General features: G+C 33.8%; 2 protein-coding genes across 2 annotated transcripts; both read left to right on the top strand.

The window, feature by feature from the left end:
• Nucleotides 1-3,218: 3,218 nt before the first annotated feature.
• LOC145208828 (uncharacterized) lies at nt 3,219-8,906 on the top strand. Its single transcript, XM_080079080.1, has 11 exons — nt 3,219-3,566; nt 4,590-4,794; nt 5,105-5,186; nt 5,534-5,697; nt 5,760-5,795; nt 5,854-5,906; nt 6,103-6,335; nt 6,673-6,881; nt 7,182-7,293; nt 7,507-7,605; nt 8,452-8,906. Exons 1-11 carry the CDS (start codon nt 3,360-3,362, stop codon nt 8,654-8,656), a joined length of 1,605 nt encoding a protein of 534 aa, XP_079935206.1. The 5' UTR covers nt 3,219-3,359; the 3' UTR covers nt 8,657-8,906.
• A 1,068-nt stretch (nt 8,907-9,974) lies between these two features.
• LOC145208827 (synaptosomal-associated protein 25-A-like) lies at nt 9,975-11,265 on the top strand. The gene is made up of 3 exons (XM_080079079.1): nt 9,975-10,226; nt 10,662-10,703; nt 11,119-11,265. Exons 1-3 carry the CDS (start codon nt 10,155-10,157, stop codon nt 11,248-11,250), a joined length of 246 nt encoding a protein of 81 aa, XP_079935205.1. The 5' UTR covers nt 9,975-10,154; the 3' UTR covers nt 11,251-11,265.
• Nucleotides 11,266-12,246: the final 981 nt, after the last annotated feature.

Below are 12,246 nucleotides of genomic sequence, written 5' to 3' on the forward strand. Positions count from 1 at the left end.
GCGTTACACAACCCTGACGGTAATAGATTCCCTTGGGAGACAGGTTACAGAGCTGGCGGCTTTCCAGGAGCGAGTCAAAGAGATTCGTTGCGGCTTACGCACTGACACTAATTCGATAGAACTTTGATTCTAATCAGTAATCAGTAGCATTTCACAACTTTGATATATTCCCACGCGGTTTCCCTAGGCAACGTGCCACCATGAATGCCGAGTAGCTGTAATAAACCACATGTCAAGTTGCTTGAAGAAGAACCACATACCTTACTGCCCGAAGACTGTTTCCAGATAACTTGGTACTAAGTTATAGAAAATAACAAGTCTTTAACAAAAACCAATACTGGTTTGTGACAAAGAAGCCCCAACATGTTGTAGCCAAAGTTTACGAAAGCAACGATATAATAAGGTAGTACAAAAGATTATTGAATTTTCTTGCTGACCAGGCAACCAACTATTTATTTCTTTGCTTTTTGCGTATATCTCTTGTACTATCAAAGCAGCAACACAAATGTCTCGAAACGCTGTGATTATTGGCTACAGCAACGTCTCCTCATTTGTGATAAAAGAGACATGTGACAAGTATGACGTCATGCTGATGATGATGTCATCAACCGTTTGTAGTTCAGGTTTTAAAGGTAACAGCGGCACTTGTGGAAAAATGTTTGATAATAAAACATATTTCATAAACCAAATGAGAGCTAAAACACGATATTCAACACTAAATCCCATAAAAACTTAATATCAAATATTAGCTGCGCACCATGCTTGGCATTATTTGAAAATAAGTTATTGTTAATCACAATGTAGCATTGTCGCAGCTATTACGTCACAGAAGGGCGCAACAAACGTCTTTGTTTTCGATTTGCCCTTTCTGTGATAAACGAGAGTCTCACTGACAGCGTGTATTAAAACAAAACAAGCATAATTGAACAAAATTACGGCGCCGTAGATTTATTATTGATAAGGAACGTTGCACTCGCGTTTTTTTGCCGAATTTAATTTGTCACGTTAATATGTGTGACACATTGCGTTGACGTTACTGTCTGTGCAAAGAGAAAACCTGCTGACAAAAAGTAAACAAAAACTCTTAAAGCTTCTGTGCGCTTCTCCAAAATGGTTTTAAATCGAAGTAAGGATTTCTTAGTCATGACAATAAGTGAATTAAATACACAAAACTTTGACGGCGCATTTTGTTTTATTAACAGAACTACGATTTTCTTTTAAGGCGTTCCCTTTAGTCTTAAGGGGAAGCGTTGCAAATGGACAAAACTTCTTAGATGAAAGGTCAACTAATTGAAGTTATTTTCTCCACTATAGTCTTTTACAAAAACGATTTTTACACACCAGCTTTAAAAGCGTTTTGTTCCTATATTACTGTTGACGTATTTTATTTTGAAAAGGGCTTTTTTATGTTTCAAAGGGTCAAAAGTTTTTTCTCTCCGCCCCCGCTAACGAAAACTATTCCACGCAAAAAATTAGCATGAAAAAAACCCATCAGTACAAACAAAAATCAGTAGAAAGGCATTGCTTTCTGGCATTACTTGAATACAGCGAAAACAAATGATTAAATTTGTTTTAAGAGAAGCAATTAAATTTGGGTTTAGGCAAATAAAAAGGCTAAAAAATGTTGTTTCTCGCAGCAAACGAATGAAGTATTTTTTTTCTTGCATCCAAACAAAATGACGTAAAACATGTAAATTCACAGATATAAATTACAAATTAATACACATAAAGAACCTACGCCTAAAAATTTTTAAACCCAATAAAAAGAATCACTCCCTTCGCCTATAAAATTAAAAGTTAAATTAAAATATTTTGCCATTAATCTTAAATGAAACATAATTTGCCTAAACTTGTTACACCAAAATTTTACAATTTAAACTCAGTTAAGGACAAGTTCAAATGCAAAACGTATTTTCAAATACTGATTTCCTAAATAAAAATAACAACCAGTATTATTGCAGACAAAACCAGCGACAGATCACGTACAGAACATGGGATGTTGACCTCAACGTCCGACAGACATTGAACATGTTTCATGGCCACAACCGGTTGCAAATCACCTTTTTTCGCTGTTACCGAATGTGAATTTGATGTTTTGCAACTTTGCACTTGCTAAAAAGGTGACGACCCCGCGCCATAACGTTTTCCCTTTCGTGTTTTGTCGACGTTTTCATGATATACACGAGGTTTTATATATTTCACCAGCATGCAATTCAACTTTGGGCCGAACTTTAGATAAATCACCCTTTGGTATTACGTCACATAATGATGTCATCGTATCTATTTCCTGGACCGTTACGTTCAAGCAGAGACTTACTTGCCACTTTGGTATACTTTATATTGTCCTTGATTAAATTGGTAGCTATTGCTTATTCCTTCACTAACAGCTGTATAGTATATATTTATGTTCTATACTCTCTTCATACACATCAGCAGTACAGTGAAGCCATTTGTATAGTATACATTTACTACTTGCTGCATATAACATTGTGCTGTGACTGCAAAATTGCCTGTTTATCAACAACCACAAGGCAATACAGCGCCCATAAGCAACTTGTAAAAAGTGCAATAAACCCTTGTAAGCAGTAAATGACTAAACCTGAACTACAACTCGAAAGTTTGTATCTGGTCGATCCAGTTTAAGAACTTGTTTTTAAATGGTCTTGGCACTGGCAATGTCTCAATTGCTTGTCTCCGGTATTTCGTTGCTGGCAGGTGCTTAAATCCGGAATCAATGCAAATGCAAATGATAGACAAATTACTCGATTTTGATTGTCGCGATCGGTGTTGAAGAGAAACGAACTCCGGATGTGAAAAGCTAAACATAATTCTCCTGCTTGCTGACTGTGTTGTTTTCATTTTAGAAACACTAACAAAATGTCAAATCTATGAAACAATAACACGTGACAAATTTTTTATGCCATTAATGGTAGAAAATATAAATTTACTTAGAGTTGAATAAAAATTGTTGAAAACTACACTAAAAAAGTTGGTCAAAGTTAACCATTAAATTTTAAATTATCGAAAAGTTCTAAAATGTCAAAATTACCCCAGTTGGTAAAAACTAAAACTAGTCAAGCGTTTCGGTTTTATGGATCATTACGTTGCTTACTCATGCGTATCACACTTGTTTTTTTCGCCGAAAATTCTAAAAAAGAAAACATTTCCTTTAATTTTAACGTTTCAAATTAACCTAAAGCTACCGGGTTGCTTTTAGGAGCCTTATTAATTACAAAAAAAGCTACATAGATTTTGCAGCTGTTGTTTTGGCAAGTAAATATAAACGTGTTAACTTTGGAATTTGGATGTTGTGAGTTGTGAAAATAAATTGATATCGAATCCGGATTTTTAAAATAAGCATGGCTGTCGAAGTTGAGGTTGTTGAAGTTGCTGCAGCGAATTCACTCTTACCAAATCTTACAATCTGTGTTGAAAAAGATGATGATGAAAAAATCATCACTGATGAGCCAGAAGAAGATAAGGATGGGGAACAAAATAAAGAAGATTTACTGTCAGAAAAATCTAAAGCAGAAGTTAAACCTAAGCTTGACATGTTTCCTAGGAAGGTAAGAAAATAACTTGTCATCCTTATTGTTATAACACACGATTTTTATTGTTCTAATAAACATATTAATTAACATATTTTATTGTTAAGTTTGTAGAGCTCTTCTGGCAAATGTATTTTTATTCCGACAGTTCGACATCCTATGCAGGTCGTCTTCATCATGGTGCTTGCGTTTCATTCTTTTTTTCTTTTGTTTATTGTGCAATGTACTAGTCGCATTCAGTGTTATTTACCCTGATGAAGACGACCTGTATAGGCTGTTGAAAAGTCGGAATAAAATTACATTTGCCAGAAGAGCTCTACAAACTTGATATTATGCCTGGCAGCAATAGCTCATACAAGGTTGTCATACTTGAATTGAAATATATTTTATTGTTATTATAACACACGATTGCTAAAATTAAATTGTCAGAAAATACTGAATTGATCTCAAAAAAGTTATGTTTGACAACTAATATCTCTGCAGTTACGTAATTTATTAAACTTGTCCTAAGACAACTGCCCTTCATTGCATGCTTCGACTTAACCATAGCCCGCTCAATAACAATCCCAGGCACTTTCGCCCTTGTGCATGTCAGGCCGTAGAAACCATGCAACATTTGTTTCTCAATTGTCCACTATTGATTCGTCCTCGCACAATTTTTTTTCTACTGTTTCGAATATTCTGACAGAAAACGCTAAGTTTAACGCTTCATTTCTTTACAATCTTTCTCCTGGTGCAATTATTCGTTTCATGCTATTTGGTCATCCTGATTTAACAGACGCCCACACACTGTCATTATTCCATGCCGTTCACAAATATCTGCATGCGTGTAATAGATTTTGATTTCTGCTGCCGATCTATTGACATTTTAACCTCTTTCGTTCGCTTTTCCTCTTTTGTTTACTTTTGTTATCGACTACCGTTTATCTGAAAATACGTTTATTTCTCGTATGGTGACACGACAAAGGACAGTTTTCAGTTTTCTGACTGTCGTCTGATTGTCGTAAAAAAAACAGTTTTCAAGCAGTCATTTTTGTATAGAAATTATATGAAAACAAGCGGCTAGCGGGACTGGGATTGTCGTTTGAGGAGGCGAAGAAAAAACGTGAGGAGAGAGCAAAGAGATTTGCTTCTCCTCTTGTTAAAGATGAGTCAAAAGAAGAAAATGATACTGATAATACAAAATATTTACAAAAAGCAGAAGAAACATTGGAAAGAATTAAAACTTACAATGAAAGTTTAACAGGTAAACCTGTTTTGTCACTGCATTTCATTGTTGATCAGTATTTTCATTTATTTATTTTTTTGGAATCCGTTTTTCAATTTCATTTTTAAACTTGTGCCATGCAATTAAGTGAATCAATTAACATTAAACCAAGAAACATTATCTATAGAGTTTGGTTATGATATACGGAATTTATTTTTTTGATTTTGTTATTTTTTTGTATCTTAAACCCTGACTTCTAAGCAATGTCATTCAAAGATCCATGATTTTAGTTTTATTTACTGTTACAACTGTGAAAAGATATTGATATTGCATTTTGTTTTATGTGCAGAAGATGATCAAAACAACATGATACGAGAAAATGCTTTGCACTTACAAGGAGTTGACAACATGAGTACTGATGAGATTTTTGCGTAAGTTAAAAAGAAAAAATCTGTTCAAACTGTTAAGTTAACATATATGTTAGTTTATGGGTATTAATATTGCTTGTAGTTGCTTATATACATATGGCTCATTTTTTGTTGCACAAATTGCTGGTATACATAGTGTAATGTGGCATAAGGTTGCTAACAGAGACAAAACTGGTTACTTGCATATACAAATTGTTAAGTGTTTTATGCAAGTAAGCAGATTATTAGAATTAATGAACAATTTTTCTGAGTATGGTTGGCTCAGGTTTTACAATCCTCATACAATTGAACAGATTATGCAATTAACTGACTTTGTGTATATGTCATATCTTTGATTGGTTAACTTGCAGATATTTTGGTAAAATGGATCCGACCCACATAGAATGGATTAATGACACATCCTGTAATGTTATTTGGAATGACAATAAAACACCAGCATTAACCATTCAAAAAGTGGCAGAGCCAAAACCAATAGAAGAAAAAGTTACGAACGAAGCTGCAGAACCAACAAGTGGTAAAAAATGCTGGCATGTTTGTCTATGTTTGCTAAATTCTAAGCAACTTTTATTCTTTTAGCTGATGCCCCTCAGACAGAGATAAGCGATGAACTAGGTAGTTTTTGTGGATTATAAAACTGAATTCATATTTTCTAAACCTTGTTTTTATGTAGATCTTGACATGGATGTTGACAATGATCTCACAGAAGAACAAAAACCCACCGAAGTACGTTACCAAAACTAAACAACTTTAAAAAAATGAAAAGAAATAAAACATGTGTTGTTATGTAAAAACTCCTTGTTTTCAACTTTATTTGTTGCTCGATGTTTTATGTGACTATTTTAACCTATCTTAGTTAGTGTTTTAAAGCCCCTTCCATTACATGTTTTTTAACTTCTGAGCACTTTGTTATTTTGTTAAGGAAACTGAACCAGTTGAGAAGTCACCAACTGCTGATGAGCCAGTTAACCCTTTGCTGAACTGCAAAGAGCCATTTGTGAAAGGTGGCCACAAGCAATACCTTAAAGTGAGGTTTGCTGCTGCTAGTGACAGAAAAGTGTTGGGTGCTGCAAAGCGAAGTAAGTACTACGTGGAATATGGAAACCCACATTATGGAGGTGCCAAGGGTCTCTTTACTGGCTCATATAGAAAAAGGTAAGTGTATGTAATAGCTAAATATTTAGACTGTTTCTGAAACTAGATAAGCGATAAAAATTAAACCACCAAACATAGTTTATTTGAGAAAACATTGTAATCTTTTTTTTCAAATAATTTTATCAATAGAAGTAAAAACAACACTAATAAATTGTTTCATTGTTTCCATCAAAATGTAGCCTCTTGATTTTGTATTTCCTATTGTTTTACAGACATCATTCTTTACCTTATTATAAACTTTTTACAGCATAAAAAGCCATTTTGGACCAAAACCTGCAAATATAACTTTTCAAACAGCGCATCGAATGCAGTTTTGTTGAAATATTTCATTTTTTAGATATCAAATGCGTAATGCTATGAGTGAATTGAAAGGAATGAAAGTTGGTTTCTGGTACACTAATGATCGAGAAAGAGATAAAAATGATAATAAAGATGATGAAGATGATGAAGAAAATGAGGACGATGATATGGATGACCTCAAAATTAAATCAAAAGTTGAAAAAACTGAAAGTGAAAGAGATGATGAAAGTTTGATAAAGTCATCAGGTATTTAAAACAATTCTGAATATTTTTGGCTGCACCAATCATAATGTACAGTAAATCAGGGTTAATCTGGACCCGTTTGAACCCAAAAAAATCATCCGAATTAGCGGATATTAATTAGTTTCAACTCTTACCTCAAAACAAATCATTTGTACCTCAAGTTTTGTCCGAATTAGGAAAAAATCTGGATTAACTAAATCCAGTTTTTTTCCTGGTGTTAACTTTCAGCCACTGTTATTATCATGAAAATCTATTGACATGGTGAAAATTGATATCTTTAGCAATGTTTATTTTGATCTTCAGCCAAGGATCTAGATGGAGCAATTCCAGTTGCTTCGTCAGAGGAAGATGACAATGAACGAGAATTCGGAACAATGGTTGCTGATCAAGTATCTAAGAAACTACAATCAGCGAGGTAAAATATGTTACACTACTAAAAAGTTGTGCAAGTTTTATATCCTGTACTGGCATTTGTATGATATACCTTGATATAATAATACTGCCAGAGAGCTTTGCTTGACCTAACAATCACCTATAAATTACACTTTTGTATTATGTGACCACAGATTTACGCCAGAGATGAAATTGTAAACAGTAAAATAACAGAAGTTAACAAATTAATTTTTAGATCAATGTCACGTAGTACCCATGGAGGGTTGACTGTCACAACAAACAATAGCAATGTAAGATCAAGACTTGGTAAGCGTCGCTATGACAACCACGAAAGGTAAGTTGACTCAGACTTATGCCAGGCCAGGTTTGGGCTTTATTTTTATCAACAAATGGGCTTGATTCAGACCTGACTGTACATTCTGTGTCTGATTTTTTATGATATAAATTACCTAGTTGTTGGATATCACCAAATACCCAACACCCTAAAACGTCTAGTTTAAGCCATTGTCTACTGTTGTCCGTTGTGTATGTCCTATTTATTATAGGTCTGTCAATCAGGCTTCTAAAAACGATTCAGGCTGGGTTTGCTGCTGATACTTTTTCAGTGGGTAAACTCACAGGTTTCTCCAGGGCTCCCACGGGTATGGAAAACCTGGAAAGGTTATGGAATTTAAATTTGTATTTTTACGGCCTGGAAAAGTTTTTAAAAAAGACAACTTTTGCAAAAGTCCTTGAAAAAGTATGGAATTTGGCGCCTGTTTTACCCTGAAAATGCCAGACAGAGATAGGAATTTCAATTACGAAACGTTTGTATATTGCAAGTATAGTAAATAGTAGGGATGGACCGAGCCGAGCCAGAACCCGAGTACTCGGTACCGAGCATCTCACTTTCACTCGACCAAACAGAACATTTGCAGTTTTGGCAAATCCCTAGTAAATAGGCTACAAATATACCAAAGCCTCTTTTCTAATTTTAATATGGGAGTTGCTCGATTTGTTTCGATTAGGGTTATGGAAATTTGGAGTTTTTTTCTTGAAATAGTTTGGAAAAGTCATGGAATTTATAAAAGAAAATTGTGCGGGAACCCTGTTTCTCAGCCGACTGAAACCTGCCTAAAAGGAAATACCAGCGCGGTACCTCGAATCATTTCCTGTGATCTGTTAAACCCATATCTTTTAGATCCTCACATGATGAAGATGTCCTCAGTAAACTTCCTTCTGATCTTCGGAGTCGGCTGGGACACAAGAGTTCCTCCTCATCACATCATCGTCACAAGAAGAGCTCTTCAAGAAGAAAAAGTCCTGAATATGAAAGCAAAAAATCGCGTTATTCGTCTCCAATGAACCGTGAGCAGACACGATACAGTCCACCACCATGGGAATGAGGTCTTTGCTGCCTCTTAGTGGATGTTTTATTTTTTATTTCTAGCCCTGGCTTTTATTCGTTTTAATTTGTAGCAAAAATTCCCCCATTTTATGTGACAAAAAAGTAACACACTGCTCAAGGGTTGTATTAAATCTACATGACATTGTGTATCAGCAGACTAATTTTAACTTTTTCTGCTATCTTGTTTTGTCGTTTTCTGGATGTAACGATAAAAATGTTTGCGTGAATAAAAACGATCGAAATGTTGACATCGAAACCAAAATGGACAAAGTTTCAAAGAGCGCAACTAGTAAGTGCAGCTTTTCCTAGTTTACAAAGCTTGCCCGTTGCGGAGATTGTTTTAGTAATATTGTGTCGTTATCATCTCCTTCGCACAGCAAAATAAACTCAGCTCCACTAAAAAAACGCTTTAAAAGAAACTGATATGGTTTCAAAATAAAAAAGAAGAATTTAGTTTCGAGTACATGTAGAGAGTTTGTTTAAAAATCTATTTTTAGTAATTCGTGAAGTTGAAGTGATGTTTTTTCTATTTTTAAATGCGAAAATCGAAACGGCGAACTTGCGTCCGATGAGACATACATCGTCATCCAAGAGAAGTAGATGCTCGAGAAAATATTTACATTTGAGATTTGAGTTCGGTTCAGCGGTTCTATGAACTTATTTAGTTTATGCACAGCATAGGCTGGTTTTTCTGTTTATAGATGCGATTTTTCTCGATAACTCGGCCCGTTGGTGATGGATATATTAACTTCTTTTATGTAAATTAGGTTAGAGACGACGGTACGACCTATTTAAATTGCAATTTGCATTATTTAGTGAAATTTTCGAAGACATAAGAACGTTTTAAGACATACTGATCTATTTTAATTTCACTTACTAACAATAAGCTGATGGATGAACTGCAGTATATTATCAGACAGTTAAAAATGCCTGCTTTGTTTTTTTCCAAGAATGAAATTAAACCACTAAGTTTTAAATACAATAATTAGTTTAATATTAATATTGTGTTGTTGTTAATCCTGATCAATATTTTGATTTTCTATGTCTTCGTTTTTAAGACTTTAACTTTTTTTTTTCTGTTTGAAATATAATGTTTTGGAATTATATGACAATTGAGCGAATCAAAAAAACTGATCAAAATACTCTTAAAAATAAGTTAAATATAAAATAACATATCATTTGACCTTATTCCTTAAATTTCACTTAGAAAAAACTAACTGGTTCAAGACCAATTTTTGACATTTTAGATACGGTGGGTTTTGTGAAAAGAGCTGCTTTTATTGTGCCATGTATATTTTGGTATTTCACTCATTTCAAAATAATTTTTTATTACCAGGGTGTTTTTTAGGCTTGTAACACTAATCTATTACCATATATTTACATTTTCAAACTGAGAAACAAAACTTTTTGTGTGGCTCAATCGTTTCTGGTAGAGGGCAAGAGGAACTAGTAAACATTTTGTTTCTGGAAATACAAACAAACCGACGTCGACAGCCATGGATAATGACGATGATGTCAGAGATGAACTTGCTAACATGCAACTGAGAGCGAACCAAATCACAGATGATGTAAGTATATGTTATGTATTGTTAAATCTTTGGTTTGTAAGCCTCCAGTTAATAGGAAATCAACAATACAGTTATATTTGTATAAGACATAGATAAATAGCAGGGACCAGCCCCAAAGCATCGATGCTATTTTGGTGAGATGCTTTAGGCCTGGTATAATATTATTTCTATATTTGTATAATACGCATTATTTTTTTTTTTAAACACTGATTATATTTACATTTGAGACTGTTTATCTAAACTTTGAACCATTTCTGTACCTAAGGTTTTTGACACCCATTGTTTTTATAGTACTTTTGGATAAACGTTTTTGTAATATTATTTGTACCATAAGTATTCTAGCCAGACAATCTTTTGTGCAAAAAAGTATTTTTTTTAAATCAAGGTAAAACTAGCCTAGTTTTTGGATATTGATGTTATCCATTTTCATTTCAGTCTCTTGAAAGCACTCGGCGAATGGTGGCACTCACAGAGGAAGTAAGTATTGATTTTGTTCTAATCTATAAACTGCCGTGACTAATAGACATTCACTGATATTGCTTGGTAGCAGCCATTGTTCCTCTGTTTAAAATTTCCTTCTTAGAAATCAGCTGTCGGTAATATAAATCTGTTTTTTTCTTTCGCTATGCATTTCCCGTTGTTTGGTAAAAAGTGTTTATTCTATCAAGCCAAAAAACACATTAATTATATACTTGTTACATCTAGGGTCTTTGTTCCACCACATTTTCGATTTGAGTCATAAATAAATAATTTATATTTCTGATCAACAGCTGTTATTTCCTTGGAAACAATCTATTCTGTACTTAACATGTCCTCTTATCCCCAGCCCACAAAAACCCAAGAGAATATTTTGTATTGATTTTGCTTTAAGAGCTCTTTTGTTCATTTATAGACTCAAGATGCTGGTATTCGAACTCTTGTTATGCTGGATGAACAAGGAGGTCAGTTGATTCACTCAAATGTTTTTTCCACATACTCTTCACGCTTGCATTTGTCATTTTGTGAATACAAAAAAACGACATAAACTATTTGTTTGTTAGCAAACCTTTCAAATCTTTATGACATATTTTATATATATGCGAGATTTTACACAGAAATTATATATATGTATCTTAAATGTACAATTAAATTTGATTCATTTTAATGGTTTTGTAGAACAATCTTAGATTTTTCTTTCGCTCTCTTGCTGATTTTTTGTTTAACTTCAACATTTAAAGATGGAAATTCTTGTATATTGCCTATGTGTATAGAGAGAGTAATTTTCACTTTTACCCGGATACATTAGTTCACAAATTCTTAGTCAAATGAGTATATCCTTGTTAGTCGTACATACAGTACCTATAAAGTCTTCCGGGAAACTTGTTTCAACCCTTACGTCTGTTTTATTACTTCCTTATGCTGAACATTATGTGTAACCATCCAAAGGAAGGTACTAAAACCACTTAACCACAGGATTGGAGATATATGCCTGAAAGTCCTTATTTTTCCTCGTGTGTCAAAAGCACCGTGTAATAGAGGCAACAATAAATAATTTAAACACCTTTATTTCTTAGGGTTTAAGTCACTGTTGCTCATGTTGTGGCAAAATAGATTGAAGTAAATTTCAAGCCTGTCTGGACATTTTTTTTTCATGTGCTCTGTGTGTTATTGACACAAAAGTGCTTGGAAATTGTTCGTAACATAAAAACACAAACAGTTTAATTGGATTGAATGTTTTTGTTGTGTTATTGGGTTTGTTTGAGACAAATGTTACAACATGTGTCATGTACTGCACAAGGTTGATTCATTACTGTTTTTTATTCCACTAATGTGTTTGACACAAATGGAACAGACCTGCACATAAATCATCACGTTTTTACATTTTCCAACATCAACCATGGTGTGAACTTTAATATTTATGGGATAGAAAAATATGGGATAGAAATGTCGTATGGGATTGAAATGCCTAGTTTTTGTGCATAAAATTTTCTGTAAATTTACATTATTCTCTTTGCCATAAAACTGCTTTTACTTCTCATTT

This window comes from Phallusia mammillata, unplaced genomic scaffold, assembly GCF_965637545.1.
Source record: "Phallusia mammillata unplaced genomic scaffold, kaPhaMamm4.hap1.1 HAP1_SCAFFOLD_367, whole genome shotgun sequence".
NCBI lineage: Eukaryota > Metazoa > Chordata > Ascidiacea > Phlebobranchia > Ascidiidae > Phallusia > Phallusia mammillata.

Bases quoted from the DNA above. Each gene is read 5' to 3' on its own strand.
- LOC145208828 (XM_080079080.1), top strand. From the start codon at position 3,360: ATGGCTGTCGAAGTTGAGGTTGTTGAAGTTGCTGCAGCGAATTCACTC. The intron at 5,796-5,853 runs GTAGTTTTTGTG...GTTTTTATGTAG, and splicing joins AGAGATAAGCGATGAACTAG to ATCTTGACATGGATGTTGAC. The intron at 5,907-6,102 runs GTACGTTACCAA...TATTTTGTTAAG, and splicing joins AAGAACAAAAACCCACCGAA to GAAACTGAACCAGTTGAGAA.
- LOC145208827 (XM_080079079.1), top strand. From the start codon at position 10,155: ATGGATAATGACGATGATGTCAGAGATGAACTTGCTAACATGCAACTG. The intron at 10,227-10,661 runs GTAAGTATATGT...TTTTCATTTCAG, and splicing joins CGAACCAAATCACAGATGAT to TCTCTTGAAAGCACTCGGCG. The intron at 10,704-11,118 runs GTAAGTATTGAT...GTTCATTTATAG, and splicing joins TGGTGGCACTCACAGAGGAA to ACTCAAGATGCTGGTATTCG.